The sequence below is a fragment of the Eubalaena glacialis genome, chromosome 6 (genome assembly GCF_028564815.1).
Source record: "Eubalaena glacialis isolate mEubGla1 chromosome 6, mEubGla1.1.hap2.+ XY, whole genome shotgun sequence".
In the NCBI taxonomy this organism is placed as follows: Eukaryota; Metazoa; Chordata; class Mammalia; order Artiodactyla; family Balaenidae; genus Eubalaena; species Eubalaena glacialis.
Genome location: NC_083721.1, coordinates 31,233,883 through 31,258,103, shown reverse-complemented (window position 1 = coordinate 31,258,103; position 24,221 = coordinate 31,233,883). Strand labels below are relative to the sequence as shown.

Here is a 24,221-nt window from a genome sequence, read left to right as displayed (position 1 = left end):
GTTCTCCTCGTACTTAACTTGTCTTTTTATCCTCTTGACAAGATCTTTCAGAGAACAAAAATTTCTCATCTTAATGATGTCAAATTTATTTATTTTATCTTTTTGGTTTGTGCTTTGGTATCATGTCTAAGAACTCTTTACCAAGCCCAAGGTATCAAAGATTTTTGTCCTATTTTCTAAAAGTTTTATAAATTTTATGATTTACATTTAAATATTTAATCCATTTTTAATTCATTTTTGTATAATGTTTGAACTGTAAGTTGAGCTTCTTTTATTGCCTTTGAATATCCAATTGCTCCAAGTTATCATTTATTGAAAAAAACAATTCTTCCTCCTTTAATCAATTTTTAAATTAAAAATAGAGTTAATTGAAAGCCAAATTGACCATTGTTAACATTAAGTACTGAACTTAGAAAGAAACTATCAAAGTTAGCAAATTTCTACAAATATGTATGCCATGAGATAATGCATGTTAATATGTTAATAACTTCCAAAGAACTCAAGAAAATACTGTAAGGGTATCATTGCTATTATCATACTCCCTTTTTTTTTTTTAATAAAACTTAGTCAAGTTATCTTTAGATATTAAATGATAGATAACTCTTCTTATAAATTTGATTCTTAAGCTCCAAGCTGCTTTGGCCTGCAAACATGTCAATAAGACCTGAAAGTGATGGATCTTCCTGACACTGATATTTGACAACTAGGAACTGTACAGAGAAAATCGAATTACTTGAATAAACTAATGAGCTCTTAAATGTCAATATATAACTAAATTAAAAAAAAAGAAAAGCTTACTCTTTCTGTTGTTTGTTTCCTTTAGTACCCCATGAATCACAGAATTTTAGCACCGAAATGAAGCTTTAGACTTCATCTAGTCCAGCATTCTCATTGTATGTATACAACTGGATAACCATTTCTGGATAGAATACCTAAAACAAATGCTAATGATTTCTTCTAAGTGTCAAATGATTTTGTTTGTTTAAATGAATCAATGAGACCACTTAGCATGGTAGTTAAGAAAGCAAACTCTAGGCAAAGGCTGTCTGGCTTCATATCCTGACTCTTCTTAACTGTGCAAAAATTGCTAAGTTAACAAAGATTTGGCCTCAGATATAATAGAGAGAAAATAATAAGTTGTTTTGAGAATTATACTCAAAATAAACTATAAATATAAAACACTTAGGAAAAAATCCTGGCATTTAGTGATTATTTTTACTGACTTTCCACTTACAGAAATCATTTCACCTGGTCCATATTTCTCTTGGCAAAATCAATACTTTCTTCCTCTGAATTCCCACATGTTCAGGTGTTCCTCACTCTAGGACTTACATTTTATACCATCTTGTTGAACACTCTTTGATGGCATGTCTCTTGTTCTGTTTTTTGTTTTTTGTTTCTGAGGTAAAAAAACCACAGGTAACATAAAATATACCATCTCAATCATTTTTAAGTGTACAGTTCAGTAGTGTTAAGTATATTCACATTGTTGTGCAAGAGATATCCAGGACTTTTTCATCTTGTAAAACTGAAACTCTATACTTATTAAACAACTCTTGTTTTAAATATCAGTATCCTCAGCACCTAGCTGAGCACCTAGCAATTAGAAAGTACTGTCCAAAAATGTAGCAAACTAAATTTATATCATCCCTTGGACCACAAACTCATTTCTTAAATTTGTATCAATTCTCCTTTGAAATGCCATCTCCTATCTTTCAGGCATCAATTTAATTCATCAAATTAATTCAACCTTCTTCTTACCATACCTTAATTTGTAATAGATCTCCTACCTTCACATTCTTCCATGTTCTAATCCACCTTATACTGCCTTTAACATATCCCCTCTCATACTTTACAAGTAACATTCCCGAATCAAAAAAACATTGAAGGCTCCCTCAGGTCTTCTAGGATAACATGCAAGCTCCTTAGTTTGTTTAATTATGACCAATCTCTACTTCCCTATTTAAATTATCTCCCTCTACTCTCCTACATACGTTCTCCAATCCAACAAATATAGAAATTACTCCCCACACTGGCCAATCACACACAGCCTCAGGTCTTTGCTTTTACACTTCTCTCCAGTTTGCTAAGGCCACTTTCCATTCATATTCATCCAGAAGCATTTGATGTCACTTCTTCTTCTAATCTGCCTGTGGCATGTCCTTCTGAGGGCCCTTACCCCACACCACAGTGGAAGGTTAGCTGTTACTTGATGAGGCTTCCCAGGCTTCTCACTTATAACACAAGCACCATTGAAGGCATGGATCTCTTAAGCTGCTTTTTACTTCTAATGCCTAAGAAAGCCAATAAAGACCTTTGAATAGATTTAAGGAAAAACACTGAACATCCTCATTCAATGTGAATAAGCAGAAAAAGCAAGGAGGAGGAGAGTGAAGCAGGTTGATATATATATGTATACGTAACAGTCTATATTGAATATGACATTATGAAAGTAAAATAGTCATGTTACCTTTCCATAATTTTACAGTTTATACATAAAAACTGTAAAGTTTGTGCCAAAGTCTTTGTACAGACTTAGATGTTAGATAACCACATAAAAAACTTAATGATTGTCTTTATAAATAATAAGTACTTGTATAACTGGAAAATGGCCTGATTATCAGAAAAAGGTATATGTGATAAAAAGAGCCCTTTTCTTCTTAGATGTTACTTTACACTCAGTTTCTAGGCCCTACTTGTGATGCTACTTAAAGGGCCAATGGCGTAGGCCAATCGGACTTTTCTTGCTTCCTGTAACCCAGGCTGACACTCTTGTTTGCAGGCTTTGTGAGGTTCAATTTTTTAACAGGCTTAGGCTAACCTCTCATCCTTCAGCAGTTAAGTCACAGGCTGTTACAGACTTCTACAGAAGAAGAAATTTCCAGAGTTGAACAAAATATCACCTGCCGTTTTTACTTCTGTACTCCTCTAAAGAGCTTAACATATATACTGACTCATGCATGAAAAAAGTGCAACCCCCTTTATGTAATTATAGAAACCTTGTGGGAGCCGCTTCAGAATTAAACAATGTGTATTATAATTATCAGAAACAAATTCAACCTAACGAAGGAAAATTGGAGACCTGTCTTTCTGATGAAACACATATCTTGAGAGAAAAGGATACAAGTTGCTGCACAAAATTACGTTTCCTAACTACAGTGTCAACCTATATACATTTTCAGTAGAATCAATTTATATTTACAAACCAGCTGAAATCGAATAAATTGAAGGTTTATAGGTGGGAAACCCTCCAAACCATAAATAGTCTTTTCTTACTTTTATCTAAAAAAAATTCTGAGACTGAAAACAAGAGCTGAACTCAACAAGTTTTGTCTTAATACACCTTAGCATCACTATGAATATGTTTGGCTATCATTCCATGGATAGGATTTACATGTTTGCAGACTTCAGGATTAAACTGTTTTTGGAAATAATCTTTTGAAAAGAAGAGAACATCAAGATTCCTCTTTCTCTTATTTATGTGCTTTCCTTGGAATCCGAGTTAATTCAGGCTAATTTTAGTAAATGGCAACTTGAGACTTGTAAAGGGAGAGGGGTTGAATACAGTTAATACAGTTAACAGAAACCTGATATCAAAATACAGCATTACACATATTTAAATAGTTCATAAGCTGAAACATGTACTCCAGGCATAGCAATTTCACACCTTCATTTGTGAAGATTAAAGGAGAGACCTGTATATGAAAGAATTTGATGGAGTATTACACAATTAAAAGGTACACCGACAAAACAGCCCAAGTAACACAGATGTGTGCGTATGCACACTCATGTACCTTCTAACACTGTTCTCTAATACCAAAAAAATACCAAAACATTTGCTATTGTCTTTTCTTTCTAGTTAAAGATGTTTTAGATTGATTTCTCTATGCCCATACATTCACAGTTTATAATACTTTCAATTGAGTTTACAGATTTCTTTCAAAACAGCCTCGGGCCAACATTGTGGATGCAGGGCAGTACAAATCCACAGAGCACAAACAATATTTGATTCAAATCATTATGTTTTTTTTTTTTATATGGTCTCTTACTAGTGGTTACTCTTACTGTTAAGACAAATGGCCTGTATTAATTTGCTAGGGCTGCCATCACAAAATACCATAGTCTGTGTGGCTTAAACAGCAGAAATTTATTTTCTCACAGTTCTGGAAGCTAAAAGTCCATGATTAAGGTGTTGGAGGTTTTAGTTTCTTCTGAGGTTTCTCCCCTTGCTTGCAGATGGCCACGTTCTCACTGTGTCCCCACATGGTCTTTCCTCTGTGCATGTGCATCTCTGGTGTCTATGTGTCCAAATGCCTTCTTCTTATAAGGCCACCAGTTAGAATAGATTAGGACCCACCCTAACAACTGTATTTTAATTTATTCCTTTAAAGACCCAATCTACCAACACAGTCAGATTCTGAGGTACTAGGGACTAGAGCTTCAATATATGAATTTGGGGGGGATACAATTTAGTGCATAACATGGCCCAAGTACATTAAGGTATGAGTGTTTTTCAGTGGTTGTCTGTATACCCTCCCCCAAAATTCTCTGCATTCTCTCTTGAAATTTGTAGAAATACAAACAGAGGAATCATGAAAAAGCCAGTAGCTCTTATATTCTTCTTAGTCAAAATCTATGAACATCAGTTCCAATTGACTAGTTGCCTCTTATGCATTTAAATAGATACATTTGTTTGTTTTAGGAAAGTTGAGTCATGATAGCAGTTCTTTGTTTCCCTACTCCTGGAATTACTTAGTCAACTTCTATTATAATCACCATTAATTTCTTATTCTAAACCTTCCTAGTAAATGAAAGAAAAACAAACAAACAAACAAACTTTAAGACCTTTGAAAGGAAAAATAACCTGGGAACAGGAAAGGTTATGTCAATTATTCTCAGAAAAGATAATGTCATCTCCTGAGAAGCCAGAATATTGTCCTCTTTCAGGACAAATAAAAATGTGGCAGAAAGTGAAGTAAGATTCAAATAGCAAGACTGTCCAACTTAATTGGGGCCAAAGTCAACATGGTTTGGTAAGAAGTTTTATAAGGGGAAGTGACTTCAGAATTTATTTCATCAATTCATACCTACTTGAATTAAATAACTAGGTCAAAGAAAAAAATAGAAACTTCATGACCATTCAGTGGCTTTATAGAGTTAATTATTTTATATTTTTAATTAATTAAATCTTATCTTAAAATATGGACATATAACACAAGGAAGTATAACATGCCAGCCAGTCAATAATATTTATCAAATACTGGCAATGTTTCTAGCTGTGCCTTGTACTAAGAGGGGAGTTGGATACGGTTAATTCAATAACACTAATAAATATTTTTATCTACACTTAAAAGTTACCTATAAGTCCCTTAAAAAGTTGAGTTACCATATGACTAAGCAACTCCACTCTTAGATATATACCCAAGAGAATACCCAAATGAAACCATATGTCACACAAAAACTTGTACAAGAATATTCATAGCAGCATTATTCGTAATAGACAAAAAATGGAAACAACCCAAATTTCCATCAACATATGAGTGAATGGATAAAATGTGGTATATCCACACAATAGAATATTATTCAGCAGTGTAAAGAAATTAAATACTGATACATGCTACAACAAAGATTACTCCTGAAAACATTATACTCAGGAAAAGAAGCTAGTCAAAAAAGACCATGTATTGTATGATTCCATTTACATGACATGTCCAGAATAGGCAAATATATAGAGACAAGACAGTAGATTAGTGTTTGCTTAGGGATGTAGCAGAAGGGTTCCAGGAGAATGGGAATTGGCTGCTGATGGGTATAGAGTTTCCTTTATAAGTGACAAAAATGTTCAAATTAGATTGTGGTGTTGGCTGCACAACCCCGTGAATACACTAAAAAACATTAAATTATACATTTTAAATGGGTAAATTATATGTGAACCATATCTCAATAAAGTAATTTTTTTAAAAAAGCTCTCCATGGCTCAGGCTTTTCTGCAATTTAATTTATCTCATGTGTTTTTGGAGTATAAAGGTATTTTGCCTGGATAACATTCATTTACAGCCGAAAGTAAAAAAAGAAAAAGAAAAAAATTACATATTTATTAACTTGGAAATATCAATGAAACAATTCACCTTGTGTTCATTTTTAATGCCACCTGTGACCTCTGTTACTAAAGTCAGTCTACTTCTATAACCTTTCTTCCTTGTACAGATAAAACATCAATTTAGTTTTGGATTTAAAGCAGGATCATTATGTTTGTAGAGCGTTCCATAGCTTTGCTATTCTAGCAATCTGTGACATAAATAATGCAACACCTTTTCCTTCTCTAAATGACTTTCTTGAGGCATGGGTCTTCATATGTGGAAACAAAAAGGAAAAAAAAGGAAGAAGAAAAGAAAAGAAATCACCCTGAAGTCATGGAATTCAATCTATTTCTAGTTCCCCAACTGAATTATGAACCACATCTGTTCTCTTTTGTAGTTCCATCAAAAGCCAACTTTCAAACATTTAGCCATTTTATTTTATTTTTATCAAAGCAAAGGTAAATCATAGCTAATCTGAAAAGTTCTTGTGTTTTAGTTTTGCTTTATAAGTAAGGAAAGGGGAAAAAAAAGACCGGTTTCTAAGTGACCCTTGACCTTTGAACCACAACCTCCTTGCCACTAAAGCGTTCATCACTTCATTTAATCTCCCCTCTCTGCACTGGCATAGTGCAGAGAAAAGGAAACGGAAAAAATAATCTGGGGACTTCATCAATTTTTCATGAATTTTCATTTAGGCCAGAACCCCCTCTTACCCTGGTCGATAGATCAAGCTGCTGTCATATATTTACCACCTGGGGCTACAGCTGCCATCTCTAGGCACTGCCACTGACTCAGGCTGCATCACAGCCAGCCACAATCTGTGTGAGGACCCCTGTGCTCCTTCCGCTCCAAACACAGGGAGCCCTGGAGTTCAAACTGAAATCCTATCTGCACCAGCTATGCCTCAGCTCTCTTGGTAGTCCCATTGGAAAACTATGTATTGAATTCTTCAGTGCCAAGTGCGTTGTAGAACCTGCAATTCTGTTTTCTAAATATGTAAAAATCACTTTTTTGCCTAAATACCTTCCTTGAGTTAAAGTGATCTAAAAAGTACTTTCTGGATTGCTTTTTTTTTTCCAAACCAAGAGGGGAAAAGAGCAAATATGTGTAAGTGATTCAAATCTCCACTGCAATGACTGGCCCTGAATAGTTTTTTCCTCAATTATATTGTTCCGTTACATAAAAGTGAACTCTGTATTTAATAAAACAAAAAGAGAATGAATAGAGTATGATAAAAACAGGCTAACTTCCATACAATCAGTCAAGACAGACGGTTATCAATAAAACTGCTCATATCGTATGACAGCAGAAAGCAAGACTGTTGAAATTAAAAATGAAAATCAAGATGAAGCAGAGTCAAAAATTCCAGATTTTTTATCAATAATTATTTCACAATAAAAGTTATAACAAGGTTGTTTGCTACTTTATCCATCCATACCACCTAGATATTCCTATATACACCTAAATCCATTCTCAACCGATTTTGACCGCCCCTGAGTTCTTGAAAGAACAGGCAGCACTTGCCATTCCAACTCCACTACCTACTCATTCTTCAGCTGCTGTGCTTTCTTTCCACCCCTAGAGACCACAGATACTTTTTATTTAGACCACCACGTGGCATTTGCATTGCCCACCACTTTTTCTTTCTTAAAATTATTTCCTTATTTTTCTTGTCACTCCACTTCCCATGTTCTATCACTCCAATACCTCCTCTGAGCTTCCTGAACTAGACTTCTTTCCTTTGCCCACCATTAAATATTGTTTCCAAACAACGGGAGTGATCGCAGCCCTATACACAGCTTGCCTGGGCAATCACATCTATGTCTATCTACTCCCCTGGCTTCAACCTCCATCTGGGAAAGACTTCTCAATTCCAGAAGCTCTTTTCTTAATGGAATATGGCATATTTTTACCCTGATATTTCATTGGTATGTCAAACAATACAACAAAGCTGACTTCACTTTCCTGTTCTCACTAGAGTTATTTCTCCTGTATCTGCCATCCCTTTGGATGGTAGGTATCATAATATACACAGTCACTCCACCAAAAACATCTGGTAATCACCCTCTATTCCCCAAACCAACCATAAAGTGATATAATTTATAATTTCTAAATACGGTTCAAACTATTTCCTTCTTTTAATCCTCACTTCTTTGTTCAGTTTAAAATCTAACATATACTCTTTTCTGAATGATTTGACAGCTTCTTAACTCTGCTCAACTTCAATCATCATCCTTTTAACCCTATCTTCAATTTTCTTTCAAAATTGAAAGAAAAGACTCTCCTTTTACATAACAAAAAGTCTAGATTTTATGATTCAGCACATGCCTATCTTTCTAACCTACGCTGCCCACCAACCTCATATCAAGCTACCTGCAGCTCTCCAAATACATAGTGTTTTTAGGTTTCCATTCTTTCCTTTAACAAATGAAGAAATGGATACGCCATAATTGAGGAATTATGTTGAGTGTCCTAAAATATGAAGGCCAGACATTTATATGACCCACAGCGGTTCCTATCATTTTATAAAAATACACCTTGGTTATCAATAGGATTGACAAATCACAATGTTTTGACCTAAATTTCCATATTAACAAATTTTATGAAACACATAAGGAAATGGAGAAGACTGATGAGCTAATGCGAAAGGGATGAGCAACATATCAATGGATATTATTTGATCTTTTGTTGCCTCAAATGGCATGAACTGTTGACAGGGCATCAGAAGAAAGAATTTTATTCACTAGCTAAATCCAATTTAGAACCCTTCTTGTTTTCCTCTCTAGGTCAGAAGTATTTTTTAGCATTTCTCAAAGCTCATTGATTTAAAAATAAAGAAAAATGCAACTGTCATATTACATGAAACAAAAATCGTGGTTTAAAATTTTCCCTCTAAAACAGTTTGATTCATTATTAATGATGCAATTAAGAAAGAGAGAAATCCTTTATGTTAAATAAAAGTACAAGATGCATGTGTGTTGGGAGCAATTTTAACAATGCTAAGGATCAGAATAAAGATCAGTTTAGAGCTGTCTAACAATAAAATGACTGGCCAATTTAGATAAACTTTAATATTGAGAAGAAAGTTAGTGAAGGATTAAAAATAGTTATTTGCTTAAAATAAATAAGCTACAAAGATATATATAGTACAACACGGGGAATTTAGCCAATATTTTATAATAACTATAAATGGAATTTAACCTTTAAAAATTGTGAATCACCAGGTTGTGTACTTGAAACGGATATAATATTATACAACAACTATACCTCAATTTAAAAAATAAAAAGTTATTTGCTGTTGAGTGGATAAAAGAAAAACTTTTAATTAAAAGTTCTTTATTTTTATTTATATAAGATGAGCCAGGTTTCATTTGAGCGTTTTTCGAAATATGGTACAATTCTCTCAAACTGAAAATTAGAACAGTCATGGTCTGATCCTGAATTCCCCATTAATTTATTGTCTTAGTCTTGGTCACCTAACCATCATGGGTTTCATTTTATCTATAAAAGGAAAGAATAATGCATGTTATATTTACTATAAAGGGATCTGGTGGGGAAAACAATCAATAGAATTGACATTGAAATATTTCAATTTGTTTGAAATGTTCCAGAAATAAGATATTTCAAAATAAAAATGGACAGTTAGGAATATTTGCATTCTTGAGGTTCTGTGTGTATATTTCAAACCTCACTAAACTGCATTTAATCTAACTGCTTTTTGAAGTAAGTTATAAAAATGAAATTACCTAGCAACTGGCGCAAAATGGCATTGCTAGCAAAAGTTCTAATGCTTATATCTCAAAGTACTTCACGTAATAAATTTGGGTTTTAGGATTCCTGTAGACTTTTCCTATTGGACTTACACATCTCAAGCATGGACTGGGTTCCAGATTTCTTGGTACAAAGCATAAATCAAAAGACTGGATGCGTAAAAGCAAAAGCTTTCATTGTGATAGCTGAATAAGAAATTGTATGATTTTGTTTACTAAAAGATGTTTTCATATATAAAGGTAATGATACACTGTGAGAAGTTCGATACACATATACACAAGTTTTATAATTTAGTGTGATACCATATAGCATGTGAGTATATGTATCAAAGTTAATTGCAGACATGAGACCATGAACTATTATCCAGCACTCTCATTCCAGCTATATAAAAAAGACGCATGCATCCTGAAATATTTCAATTCTCTTACCTATGAACACCTACTGGTACAAGCAGAAAGTTGAAGAGCACAAACTTTTTTTAAGCTCAGTTATTGCTATCTTATTCACAAATAATTCTTGATAAAGTATTCCTTCAAAATAGAGAATACCAAAATAATTATGACACCAAATCCTCACTTATAAACCAGAAAACAAATCTAACATATTTTGAAATTTGTTCTGGAAAACCATCCAGAAAAACAAAGTTATGGACTCAATGATCAAATAGATGCAAAGCCTTGATGCCTTGATTTACTAGTGCTATTTGGGCTACCTGATTAATAAATAAATATATTTTTAAGTGGCAAAGGCAGGACAAATCCTTAGCTACTGCTGATTACCAAAACTGAGCAAGACCTTCCTCTATATGCACATTTTGTCCCTAAACAGAAATCAGTTCTCTTCTCTGATGAATTTTTTGATAAAAAAATATAGTTGCTGTTGTTGGTATATTTTCCCCTGCATGCCTAGGGTAATGATCCCTGAATTTAGCCTGGAAGTAAAAGAGTTAATATAACCTAAAAGAGTATATTCTTTTTAAAGTTGCCCAATAAAAGTTAGATTTAAAAAATATATATATGTATATATATTAGTTATATATAAATAGGTAACAGGAATAGGTACAATAATGAATTTATACCTTGTATTTGATGCCATGTTACACATAAACTTTTTATTTTAACATCACCAACCTTAATATTTTATTATATCTCTCATTAATAACCCAAATTTTAAATACGACCAGCATCATCACCGCCTTGCTTGGGTATCATAATACCCACATTGCTTCAATATAAATAAATTTATTGCAACACCTTGGCTATACATTATTTTGACGAGCTTTCTTTGGAGAAGGCAAAGTAAAATTATGCAGAGAGTATTGACTGTTTTATTGTATAGGTATTAAGCATCTATGAGAACAAATCAAAGCTTATTAAAAAAAAATCAAAGTAAAAGCGCATGCCATTTATGAGATTCATTACGTTTACTTACATGCCACTTCCAGAGATGCATTTCGACTCACTGCTTCGCCAAGATAGTTCCTTGCAACACACACGTAGCTTCCTTCATCAGGTTTACTTCTGCGCCCATGCACAATGCGCAAGAAGAATAAGGAACCGCTGGGCAGAAGCATCCTGTGGGACCGGGGATCATCCTTGTCAGTCTCCACCCGCTCACCATCCTTGTACCACTCAATGGTGGGCGTTGGCCGGCCCTCGGCCTTACAGTTCAACGTGGTGGGCTCTCCCTTGGAGACAATGACATCGGAAGGGTGCTCCACAATCCGCGGGGGAAAGTCTTCCTGGCGAAGACGAGATCCTACAAAATGTGACAGAATGAAGACAAGCTTTAACATTCCTTATCTATAGCTTTTGTTTCACTGAGGTTCACACTGATAAAATTAAACTATTCAATCATTCATACTGCACTTACTACTATTTTATTTATGTTTCAGTCTTTTGTTCTTTATGCATCTCGTAAGTCATTCCAAGTCCCTTGTGGAACAAGACAATATAGCAATAAATTAATATGTTAATTCTAATGAGTTAGGTTTAACATGTTCCATGAGTCAGGACAAATAAAAATAAGCATGAAATTTTCTTTTGGAACCAGTAAGTTGCAATGGGTACTAAGATGAGTAAGGTTAATTTCCTGTCTTCAAAGTGCTTACAATGTACTAGGGGAGAAAGCCAAGTGGACAAGTGCCTAAAATACACACATAGAAAACGTTTATCATGCTGGCACTGTGCTATCAGAGTCAACACAAAAAAAGACCTGAACATTATGTACAAATAGTAACTCAATTTAACAGATGAGGAAGAAGTTTAATGACATATATTGTCTAGGACTGTGGAAGAAGTAAGCAGTAGAGGCAGGATTTGAATCCAGGTATGTCTGACTGAGGAACTCAGGTTAAATCACTATGTGGAAATAAGTGTTGCATGGAGGTCCAAGAAATGTATTACAGGAAAAGATCGGGAAAAGTAATGCCAACTCTAACTAGAGCACAGTGAGAGGCTTCCCCCGAAAAGGCAGCATTTAAACTGAGTTGTAAAGAATGAAAATAATATGTCAACAGAAGGAGAAAGACATTCAGAATGAAGAAATAGCATGAGCAAAAGGACAGAGAAATGACAATATACGTATAATACATTTCATAATCAGGGAGGAAGTTAACGTGGCAGGTGAGGGTAAAAGGCAGTCTTACAGCCGGAGACAAAGGGGCTTAAAATACCACGCTAAGGAGTGTGACTTTTATTCCATATGGCTAACTGATTTTGAGGGAGCAGTGACATGACCATCTGTGTATTAGAAAGATTCTTTTGGTCTGTACAGTAAAAGATAGATAGCGATGGAGGCAAAAAAGACAGGTGAGAGTTACTTCTATATCCCAGAGAACAATAAAAAGAACCTGACCTTGAGACACTTAAGGTAGAAAAAAGAAGGAAGATATAAGTTATACTGTAAAATAATCACTTGAGAGAATTTGGTATTCCATACAGTAAGGAAGAGTGACAGGTACCAATAACTTTCCTGTGGCTACAATGAAAATGGGGCCATTAAAAGTTAGAAGAAATAGGAAGAGAAGGACCTGTTTGGTATCTTAAGATGAAAATTTTACATAATGTACTGTTTTGAATATTTTAATTTATGAAGTGTCAGAAGCCATTATTTGTGGAAAGGTCCTACCAGCTGCTGCAAATAATTCTAAAGGAGACGGCTGAGAGAACTCTGTCTGGAGACATAATGATAATCTACATACGAGCTTTTAAAAGCTCTTACAATTTTCCAACCAATCACCCAATATTGGCACATTTCTGTTCAATAAACAGAAGTAATATTTACTCATCAATGTGATTCCAGTTAACTTTCAATATTAATTTAAAATTTGTGTTTGAATTTAATAAAGGGAATTTAATTTGGTAGTGAATGAATGTTTTCTGTAGAGGATTAACTTTTAAAGGTTGCTGATTACCATTTGTTAGCTCATCAGATGCAAGAAGGAACTTATACATTACAAGTGCTAGGTACCTAAAGCAAGAGTAATTTACACTACACAGGTCAAAATTTTAAGAAAAGAACTAAAGAGACCCAAAGCATTTAAATATGGACAGAAAATCACAACCTGCATCACAATAATAAAGAAGGTTATATATTGTAAGTACTGAGGCCCTAACACAAATGAGGAATTTATAGAATATAAAAAGTAAGAATTATTTTAAAAAGTAATAATCAAATAAGATCCCAAAGTACTTAATTATGAATAACTAATCATAGCTTGCAAATCAGTAGCATATTCCCAAATGTAAAGGTCTGGACACATAGCCATAGAAACTGATACTAAAATGCACCAAGAGTTATATGTCACTTTTCATGTAACAGACATACGGTAGCCACAGTCATCTTGTTTGGATACCTTCCTTGCTCTTCTCTAATCTTCCATATGCAATCATCTACATTCTCTCTAATGCCAAAGTTGTTCTATTATTAAAACTAAGCAAGTTAACTGTCCATGTTTTTAGAGTGCTATTTTCTACATCAAAAAGTTCTCTGCCTTATTAGGCAGTTTGGCCTGGATAAGGCCTGAACAGGACCTGAAATACACTAACACTTATTAAATAAAATATAGAATAATAGACTAATAAGAGAATTAGAGGCAAAACATCTAAACTATTTAGCAATAAGATTTAGAATCTAACATGTCCAATAGCACTCAGAGAATTTTACTCATTTATCACTATAACATATGTAAACTATTCTAGTGCTATTGCATTTGGATATTCTTGTAGTAGCTTTACTCCGCTGTTATAAAAAATTCAAAAGAATATCTACAACCTAAATGTAAGAGGTAAAATTATCCAACAATTAAAAGAAATTACAGGAGCATATTTTTATGATCTTGAGTTAGTCAAAACCTTCACGAATGTGACACCAAAATCACATGCAACAAATATATTTGTTCTTGAAAAAAACATTAGAAAAGGAAAAACAACCCACAGAATCAGAAAAAAATTGCAAATCATATATCTGATAGAGGACTTATATCTAGAACATATAAAGAACTCTTACAACTAAATAAAAGTACAAATAACCGAATTTAAAAATGGGCAAAGGATTTGAATAGACATTTATCCAAAAACGTTAGACAAAAGGTCAGTAAGCACATGAAAAGATTCTCAACATCATTAGCTATCAGGAAAATGCAAATCAAAACCACGAGATATACTTCACATCCACTAGGATGGCAATAATCCAAAAAATGTAAAATAACAAGTATTGTCTGGGACGTTGAAAAATTGAGAGCCTCATACATTGCTCGTGGGAATGTGAAATGGCACAGCCACTTTGGAAAACTATCTGGAGTTCCTCAAAAAGTTTTGGAATTAACATATGACCCAGCGATTCCACTGCCTGGTATATACCCAAGAGAAATGAAACCTTACGTCCCCACAAAAACTGTAACATTGATAGCAGCATTATTCATAATAATTTTTTAAATGGAAAGAACCCAAATGTCCATTAACTGATGAATGCATAAATAAATGTTATATATCCACATAATGGAATGTTATTCAGCAATAAAAATGAATGAAGTACCGATACACACTAAAACATAAGTGAACACTGAAAATATTACGCTAAGTGAAAGAAGCTAGTCACAGAATGATTCCACTTACATAGAAATGTCCAGAATAGTTAAATTCATAGACACAAAAATAGATTTTCAGTTGTCTAGGGTAGGTAACGGGGGTGAGAGGTGAAGGGGGACTGGAGAATCTTTTGGGGGTGATGAAAATATTCTAAAATTATTTATGGTGATGGTTGGACAACTCCATGAAAATAATAAAAACTATTATATTGTACACTTTAAATGAGTAAAGTATGTATGAATTATATCTCAATAAAGTAGTTTTTAAAAAGGCATAAGTAAAGGCACTGTGAACAAATTTAATACAAGGCATTGTAACAATTCATGTTCATTCTGACCAATAGTTAGGTTATTTTCCTCATTCATAGTTTTAAGTTTAAATGTAATCATCAGGCCAGCAATGGCCAATAGGGCATAAAATAAAGTTAAAAGGTTGTACCAGTCAGATAGATGATTGATAGTCATATAGGTAGGTAGGTAGCTAGCTAGCTAGATAGATAGATAGAATGATATGGAGAAATGCAAAAACATAGCTGCAATCTAAATTTTAAGATGTTATTAAAAGTGAGGGAATTAATTTTGAACTCCCTTAAATTCAGACATTACACAACTATAGCAGTGACCCTTAAGATGGGTAAGCCTTAGATGGGTTCGTGAATTCTTTGAAATTGTGTATAAAAATGGGTATTCTTGTGTGGGCAGGAGGGAGTAGTAGCAACAGGGGCTACAGATTTCATCAAATTTCCAAAGAGGTCTGAGGCTTTAAAATTATGAAGGGCCACTAAAGTACTAGGATCAAAACAACCCCATTATTTGGTTAAAAAACAAAAACAAAAAACAAAAAAGATAGCTGAGTTGTCAGCCAAAGTCACTGGGGATTCAAAACCCAACAGTAGAGGGGGCTGTTCATCACATGAAAAGCCATGAAACAGTTTAACTTCAAAAGCTTTGATATCCAAGGGCAAATAAGAAATACAGGGTCCCCAGCCCAACCCCAGACCTACAGAATCAGAATCCGCATCTTAACAAGATTCCCTGGCAATGCATATGTGCATTAAAGTTTGAGAAGCACTGCTTTAAACAGTTTTAGTATGACCTTGAGCTAAGGATGGTTTAATATTTTTAGCATGTTGTTAAAAAAAGAGGAGGAAGAAGGATAAAAGAAGCAGAAGGTGAAGGAAGAACGAGACTGTATACTGTCTACAAAGCTTGAAATACTGTGATCTGATCCTCCGCAGAAAAAGTTTGCCAATCCTGCTCTAGAGCACCTGTTTATCAATTTCCATTAATAACTTTAGTTTATTTTTTTATATAGGACCATAGAACTTTTTTCTCCAGATTTCAGATGAAAAAATACGTCAACAGCAGGAAAATAATATTTTGCTCATGTAATGGGAAATGTTCAGGATCTCTATTTGGTCAGATGCGCTAAGCACTGTATCAGAATTACTATCTGCAATTCTAACTTTGCTTGCAGCTAATAGCAAGTTTGGACATCATTTTATATCTCAATTATGAATTGTGCAATAAAATAGTCGTTTTAATCTAAAACATTTTATTCAACTGTCTTTAGCTATTATAAGGAAACAATGTAAATTAGTCATAGGGTACTATAGGTGAATATCCAAATGTTTATTTTTACTGTCCAAGAAAGTAAGCTATAAAATAGTCAAGTGATTTGTCCATAATCGAACAGCTATTAGAGGCAGAATTAGAACTCAAGGCCTTTCATCCAAAATGTACTAGGCTTCTGAAAATGCTGGAAGCTTAAGGAAAGAATGCACACTACAATGAGACTAATTACAAAACCCCTTCTCAAACTGATTTCAATAAAATAAGTCAAATTAATGCCTCTAGTCGTAATAAAATCAGAAAACATCTTCCTTGTTTTTTCAAAGTGTGATTCTTAGACTACCGGCATCAAAATCACCTGGGATTTTTTTTTTTTTTTAATTTTGTTTATTTATTTATTTATTTATTTATGGCTGTGTTGGGTCTTCATTTCTGTGTGAGGGCTTTCTCCAGTTGCGGCAAGTGGGGGCCACTCTTCATCGCGGTGCGCGGGCCTCTCACTATCGCGGCCTCTCTCGTTGCGGAGCACAGGCTCCAGACGCGCAGGCTCAGCAAATGTGGCTCACGGGCCCAGTCGCTCCGCGGCACGTGGGATCCTCCCAGACCAGGGCTCGAACCCGTGTCCCCTGCATTGGCAGGCAGACTCTTAACCACTGCGCCACCAGGGAAGCCCTGGGATATTTTTTTAAATGAAGATTCTTGGTTCCACATTGAACAGAAGGCATCAGAAGTTACAAGTGGAAGGATCTAAGAAGCTGCAGTTATAGCATGCCTACCAGGAGAAGGGCATGCACTTATATCTGGCTAGATGTAAGCACGCCACAGAAATACCAAATTAGTGAGCTGAATGAAGATGCATCTTTGAATAATGTTCTAAGCACCCAAATTTACATAATGGATTATTTCCGCTTCTCAGGGACTCTCAAACAATGATTTTGTAATGATTTTAGTAAAATATTTAATAAAAAGCAAATTGAATGGTTTATTAGTGCTTTAAACTTTAAAGAATTGGAGGTGAAGTATAAAATCATAATTTGTGAATATATTTAAATTTAGTTTTATTTAGTCAATAACCACTCATTTGCAGTGAGTGCTACAGAACTGTTGTTTTCAGAAGTGATTTCAATTACATAATATAATAAAGGAGGATAAAGCACTGAGAACACCTGTTGATTTCATTTCACGTATTTGAAAGTAAACTTTTTCTGTCTCCTTATTCAGTTGGAATATAATATTTCCTTGGACTAAGCTTTACTTTTCATTCACATACTAGATAGCATATCTAGCTAAGCAACACATTTCAAACTTCTCTGAATTTTCCCTCCAGCAAAATTTCTATGCAGTGTCCGTTTTTCTTTTTCTTAAAAACGTACGTAATATACATTGTGTCCTAGTTCATAATAAGTATGTTTGTTTTAACAAAATATTTTCCAAAAAGTTTAGTAAAATAAAGCCAGCAAGATATTCTATGATTACTCCAGATCTGAGTGTGACCAGAGATTCTTCCTGAAGTTATCCCTCCCCCAGTTTGAGAGGTACCTAGTGCAACATGAAAAAGTGAAGGCTGGATGACCCATCACAAAAAAGAGGTGGTGTGGTAGGAATAAAGGAACGGGTTATTGACCAGAAAATATTTATGCCTCACTTTTACCAGGTACAAATCAGAACACTAATGTCTCAAGAGTTGGTTTAGGTGATTAAAAGAAATCATATATATAGATCACCAGGACATGTGGTAAGCATCCAGTGTACCTTATATTTCCCGTCTATAAACTATTACAAATATTCTTTCCAAAATTTGCCCCTTAAAACGAATCACACTGACAAGTTTCTCCTTTCTGAGGTCATTCTTGTATTAATTTTTTCTGCATGGTAAATTTTAGCTAGACCAGGCTGATCGCTTTACACTAGATTTCAAAAGGATTAAAGCCCTTACTGCTTTCTATTTTACCAGAATAAATCCTACTCAAAATTTTCTCCACAGAAAGAAACATATCTCAGTGCCACTACTAATGCTGTCCACATTTATTAGTGAGCTCATGTAATTTGTAATGCAATGGAGTTAATTAATCACTCCATCAAGTCTGTCCTTAGAACTTTTCCATCCTTGAATTCTTCATAATGATTAAGTTCCAGTGTACTTCCCTTATCAGAGGGGGGAAAATAGAAGAGGGATACAAGAAACTTTTTTTTCCTAGGAGTCCTATGATGTGATAAGATGTGGTGAGAAAGCTAATGTTTGGAAAACACAAAGACTGTTTTATCCATTTGAACCTTACTGAAATTCTCTCAGGAGATGATCTAATTTAGCAATGAACTAAATACGTTTATAAGATTCTCATTTCTTCTGGAAGCACAGCAGTGTTAAAAATAAGTTTAAATTAGAAAGGACATCAAAATTAAATTGAGGCCTGAAATACTACTTATTTATTACAAAAATTCTAAATGGCTTTTTTTTTTTAGATTCTTTCCCCATATAGGCCATTACAGAGTACCGAGTAGAGTTCCCTGTGCTACACAGCAGGTTCTTATTAGTTATCTATTTTATACATAGTAGTGTATATATGTCAGTCGCAATCTCCCAATTTATCCACCCCCCATCCCCTAGTGACCATAAGATTGTTTTCTACATTCGTGACTCTACTTCTGTTTTGTAAATAAATTCATTTGTACCCTATTTTTAGATTCCACATATAAGCAATATCATATGACATTTGTATTTCTGTGTCTGACTTACTTCACTCAGTATGATAATCTCTAGGTCCATCCACATCTCTACAAATGACCCAATTTCGTTTCTTTTTATGACTTTGTAATATTCCATTATATCTATGTACCACATCTTCTTTACCCATTCATCTGTTGATGAACATTTAGGTTGCCTCCATGCCTTGGCTATTGTAAATAGAGTTGCAATGAACATTGGGGTGCATGTATCTTTTCGAATTATGGTTTACTCTGGGTTATGCCCAGGAGTAGGACCGCTGGGTTATACAGTAGTTCTATTTTTAGTTTTTTAAGGAACCTCCATACTGTTCTCCATAGTGGCTGTACCAATTTACATTCCCACCAACAGTATAGGAGGGTTCCCTTTTCTCCACACCCTCTCCAGCATTTATTGTTTGTAGATTTTTTGATAATGGCCATTCTGACTGGTGTGAGGTGATATCTCACTGCAGTTTTGATTTGCATTTCTCTAATAATTAGTGATGTTGAGCATCTTTCATGTGCTTTTTGGCCATCTGTATGGCTTCTTTGGAGAAACATCTATTTAGATCTTCTGCCCATTTTTGATTGGGTTTTTTTTTTTTTTTGATATTGAGCTGCATGAGCTATTTGTATATTTTGGAGATTAATCCTTGTTTTGGTGCTAAATGGCTTTTTAATGCCATAAAACTAAAGGGACAAGGCTATGAAAGGAAAATGACAAAGATTAAAGACATTTCTTGTCAAACTTGGCAGCCTTAATTCTGAAAGTTTCAGTTGTACAATATGGCATCTAGTATCGTCCCTATGTACCCAGTCTTCCAGGTCCAACAGGCAAAACATTGAGCTACCAGAGACCCTCTTGTCCCAAACAGCATTTTAGAGTTGAGAAGGAGAAAGAAAAAGAGAAGCAAATAATTGAAGTTTCTTTCCCCAAAGCTGAGACTAGAACACTTTGCCTTAGCTGGGAGTCCATTTCCAGGACAACTTTTTCTTCTCTATCTCTCCTCCTTCTTACCCATATTTTGGGTAAGTCTAAAATAGAAAGTCCCAAGTACTAGATTTCAGTTATTGGGTTTTTTTGTTTGTTTTGGTTTGGCTTCTTTTTTCCTTGGCCATTGTTTGTTAGGTATGTGACCTTAAGCAAGTTACCTAAACTTTCTCATGGTACCATTTCTTCATCCCAAAACTGAGGCAACTAGAAGAGTAAGTTGCTACAAGTTCATTGTTTTATAACATGATACACTTTTTATGGCTGTCACATCATAATGGACATAGCCATAGGAAAAGATAAGAAGGAGCAATTTAAATTTATTACCACAGAGCAAATTTTTAAAGATATACACTACAGATTAATGTTCATACTTTTAATATAAGTAGAGATTAGAAAGGTTTGCCCTTGATAGGTCTTATGTCTACTATCAAAAAGCAATGGTTGCCAAAATGCCTTCTTAGAGCACCCTCCAAAGGTTAACAATGATTTAAAAGCTTTTGTTTAAAAAGCAGCTCATGTAACACTTAGAATTTATTCTTAAATTTATGTTAAATTTACTTACATTGCCAATAAATACATGGTGCTACAAATCATTTAAACCAAACACCAACTGGTAAAACATAGGTACTTATCTTAAAAGTAAATTGTTTATTTAAAATATAAACAATTAATCAATTATTTATAATATAATCTTAGTCAAAGATATTTAAAATTTCCTTCCTTATTCAGGGTGAGTAGCTGCTATTTTAGGATAAGGTAACTAAGGCAGCTTTCATAAAACTTTTCTCTGAATTTCACAACTGTATTTCAGGTCTTTATCAGTGTATCCTTAGCAGAAATTACTGAAAATATTAAAAGTGGAACACATTTTCCCTCTTTGTTTCCCCACCACCTCATGTTATTCAGTGCCCTTGTTACATAAGTTTTTAATTGCTTAACATAGTAATTCATTTTCTGGCTGCCTACATCCAATGCAGTGAGCCACTGACCTCTTGTGAGCAGGTGGGGCCAGGTGACAGAACACCAGCATCCAGATGGAAGGCAGGACTGGTTTGGGCAAGTTAAAACCAATAGCAGAAAGCAATCAAAAACAGGGGTTAAACACATGAGAATATCTATATAAAACTGAAGAGAAATTTTGAAACCACAAGTCTCTAAGTTTCCAGTAAGTTTTTAGTAGTGATTTACTCCTGAGAAATAAAAAATTAATTTCCTACTTTATAAATTCATTTTCCAACAATTCAGTGAGGAGCCAACGTATTAACCTGGACATTCATCCAAAAGTATTTCAAATCAATTTGTTACATCTTACCATGGTTGAAGTCATTCTTTAAAGAGTGATTTGCCACCAAATCAGAGGTTTTCATGGGTTATGCAGATTTGCCTTATGGTGACAAAAAGAATCTGTATTCCAGGAAGATATCTTTGAAATTTAGCTTCTTACTGTCGTATTTATAATATTTTGATGTGGTTTTAAAATTGCATTTGGCTTTGCAAAAGATGATGCAATGAAACAATCTCCAACCTCATTCAATTGTTTAATAATGTTTAATTTTCTAAAAACTATCAATATTTATTCGGTGGAGACTCCAGAAAAGGGCATTCTCCTTACATAAACCCCTAATGTACTGATAACATTTTGGCTTTCTATTCTATTTCCTAAGCAATATATTCTGAAAATGCTGTGGCAGTAGCATTAATCTTAGTAACTGCAGAGTCAAAGGTCCCAGGGTCAGTGTCAGAAAACACCATTCCTACTAGCACTGATATTTTACACCTGTGATAATAAGCTCTGTTAAATATTTAGTTTCTGATAAATTTGCCTAAAACTCGACATATTTTCCTCTTATCTGAAATGTTTTATTATAAATTTAAATTGAGATTCAATAACCCTAGTTAAAATTGCAAACGTCATTTACTGTATAGTAACTAAGGCTTTTTTAAACAGAATTGAGAATGTTAATTCAATCCAGAAACTTTCTTTAAAGAATAATGGCTAAGTCATTACCCCCCAAATTATAGCTGTCATGAGCCAAATGTATTAGCTGCATCGTCTCCAAGTCATACACACAATGACTGGTTTTAGACTTGTTCATTTCCAACTGACATCCAACTGCAATTTGGCCTAACATATGAAATCGCATTGCATTACACCATTATCTTCTTAAATATGGTTCTTAAACCATGGATTACCTTATGTGGAATAGAGGATGACACCTCAGATATTGGGGGTAAAATTTTGTGTGCACGTGTGCATGTACGTTTTTAAGAAATAACAAAGCAGATCTTTGACAGTTAATACAGATTTTCTGTCTTTAAGAAGACTCTGACTTGCAATTGCTCTTGTCCAAGTGTGAGACAGGACTATGAAATCAGGCAAGTTTCCTACCCTCTCCACACTTTGGTTTCCATATCTATAAAACATAGCAGTACCAACCTAATATTGTTGTGAAGACTACATGAGATTTTTCCATGTGCTGAGCACACAGGAAGCACTCAGTGAATGTTCACTACTATTAGTGTTACTATAATGCATAATTCTTTTATTAGTATCACCTCTATCACTATACTCAAAGGAATTTGTGACCCCATAAAGCTAAAGACTACCATCTATAAGATATAGTCTTTTTTATGCAATAATAAGTCATTCAAAATACAGTTTCTGCCTATCTCTCTATTGTGATTTTCTACTACTGCCTGTTCTTACCTACCAAATAAAAGGTCATTCTGAATAATATACCTTACCTACATTTCCCTAAAGCCTCCATGTTTTCAACAACTCTGCACCTTAGGTTTGTCACATACACTATCAAGTTCTAAAGATGAAAATATTAGGTGCTCAATCAATATTATATATAAATGCATGAATAAATATGTCACTTTTGCTATTCTTTCAGTGGAGCTATAGCAACTAAAGAATACTTCTACTGTAGTTCATGACAAATTGGATGGGTGAGACTTTAGTACCAGGCATTACTGTCTAGGCATGCTGAAGAAACTACCTGCAAATTATAGTCATTGGAATTTAATCAAATATCGATGTTTAATAATTCTTTGTGTGTCCTTAAATATTTTATTGAAATAGGTTATACCAATACTGATGATTTTTCTTTATGTAAATCTTGAAACCACTGCGTGATTAATACATGGGAAGAATCTATTTTTTGGTGACTTTTCCATTATAAATTTAACGAGAATTAAGGACTATCAAAATAATCTTTTTGAGGGCACAATAACATGACTGAAGTTAAATGACAAACGGGAACAAGAGTATTATCAGAACACTGTCTGAAATTAACCCTTACCAGTAGTTTAAAGCGGTGGTGATAAAACCATTTTCTCACTTTTAAAGCAACATATTTCTTCCTTGAAGTCTCTAAATTATAGTTCTGTGAAATTATGTATCCTTAAAATAAGGCTAAGATCTCTTGCGATTAAAAAAAAAATAAAAAGACAAGTCAAAGATGGGTATAGCAATCCCAAAGATGAGAAGATTTTCTCTTGCATAGTAGCAACAGCCATATTGTATTTAGTTTTTCTTAATGTTGTACAATGGACTGATGTTGTACAATTCTGTAATTCTTTTTCTGAAGCCTATACCTTGGAGAGTAAAGGAGGTTTATAAAGGTATCTGAATACAACTTATACTTACTGCTTTGTCTTTGACAATCAAGCTCAGAGTGAATGAGCTTTCACAGTTGACCAAACCGAATGGAAGTGACAGCGTCACATTTCTGTGGAGGTATTTGCAATATAGGCACCTAAATTCACTGTTGAAATGTTTATTCCACTAAAAACACCTTGAACAAGATTTTGATCCAGAAGATGTTGAAAAAGAAGCCATGTTTAATCAGTTGCAAACAGTTCTTAGGCTTGGAATTGAATGTTTTCAAATCTTTAGCACACTGTCAAAAAATTTCAAAGTTGGCATTTTGTCCTTCGCTTTATGCATTGCATTAAAATAATAAATAAATGTAAATCTAAATTAGTCTCTTTAAGAAAAAAAGAT

At 34.1% G+C, this 24,221-nt stretch overlaps 1 protein-coding gene across 5 annotated transcripts in view; it reads right to left on the bottom strand.

Moving 5' to 3' along the window:
* ROBO2 (roundabout guidance receptor 2) overlaps window positions 1-24,221 on the bottom strand; it is a 572,640-nt gene that overhangs the window by 503,079 nt on the left and 45,340 nt on the right. For all 5 annotated transcript variants that reach the window (XM_061194027.1, XM_061194028.1, XM_061194031.1 and 2 more), the window contains exon 2: window positions 11,283-11,609. In XM_061194027.1, coding sequence (XP_061050010.1) covers window positions 11,283-11,609 — 327 coding nt within the window. The remainder of the gene's footprint in view (window positions 1-11,282; window positions 11,610-24,221) is intronic.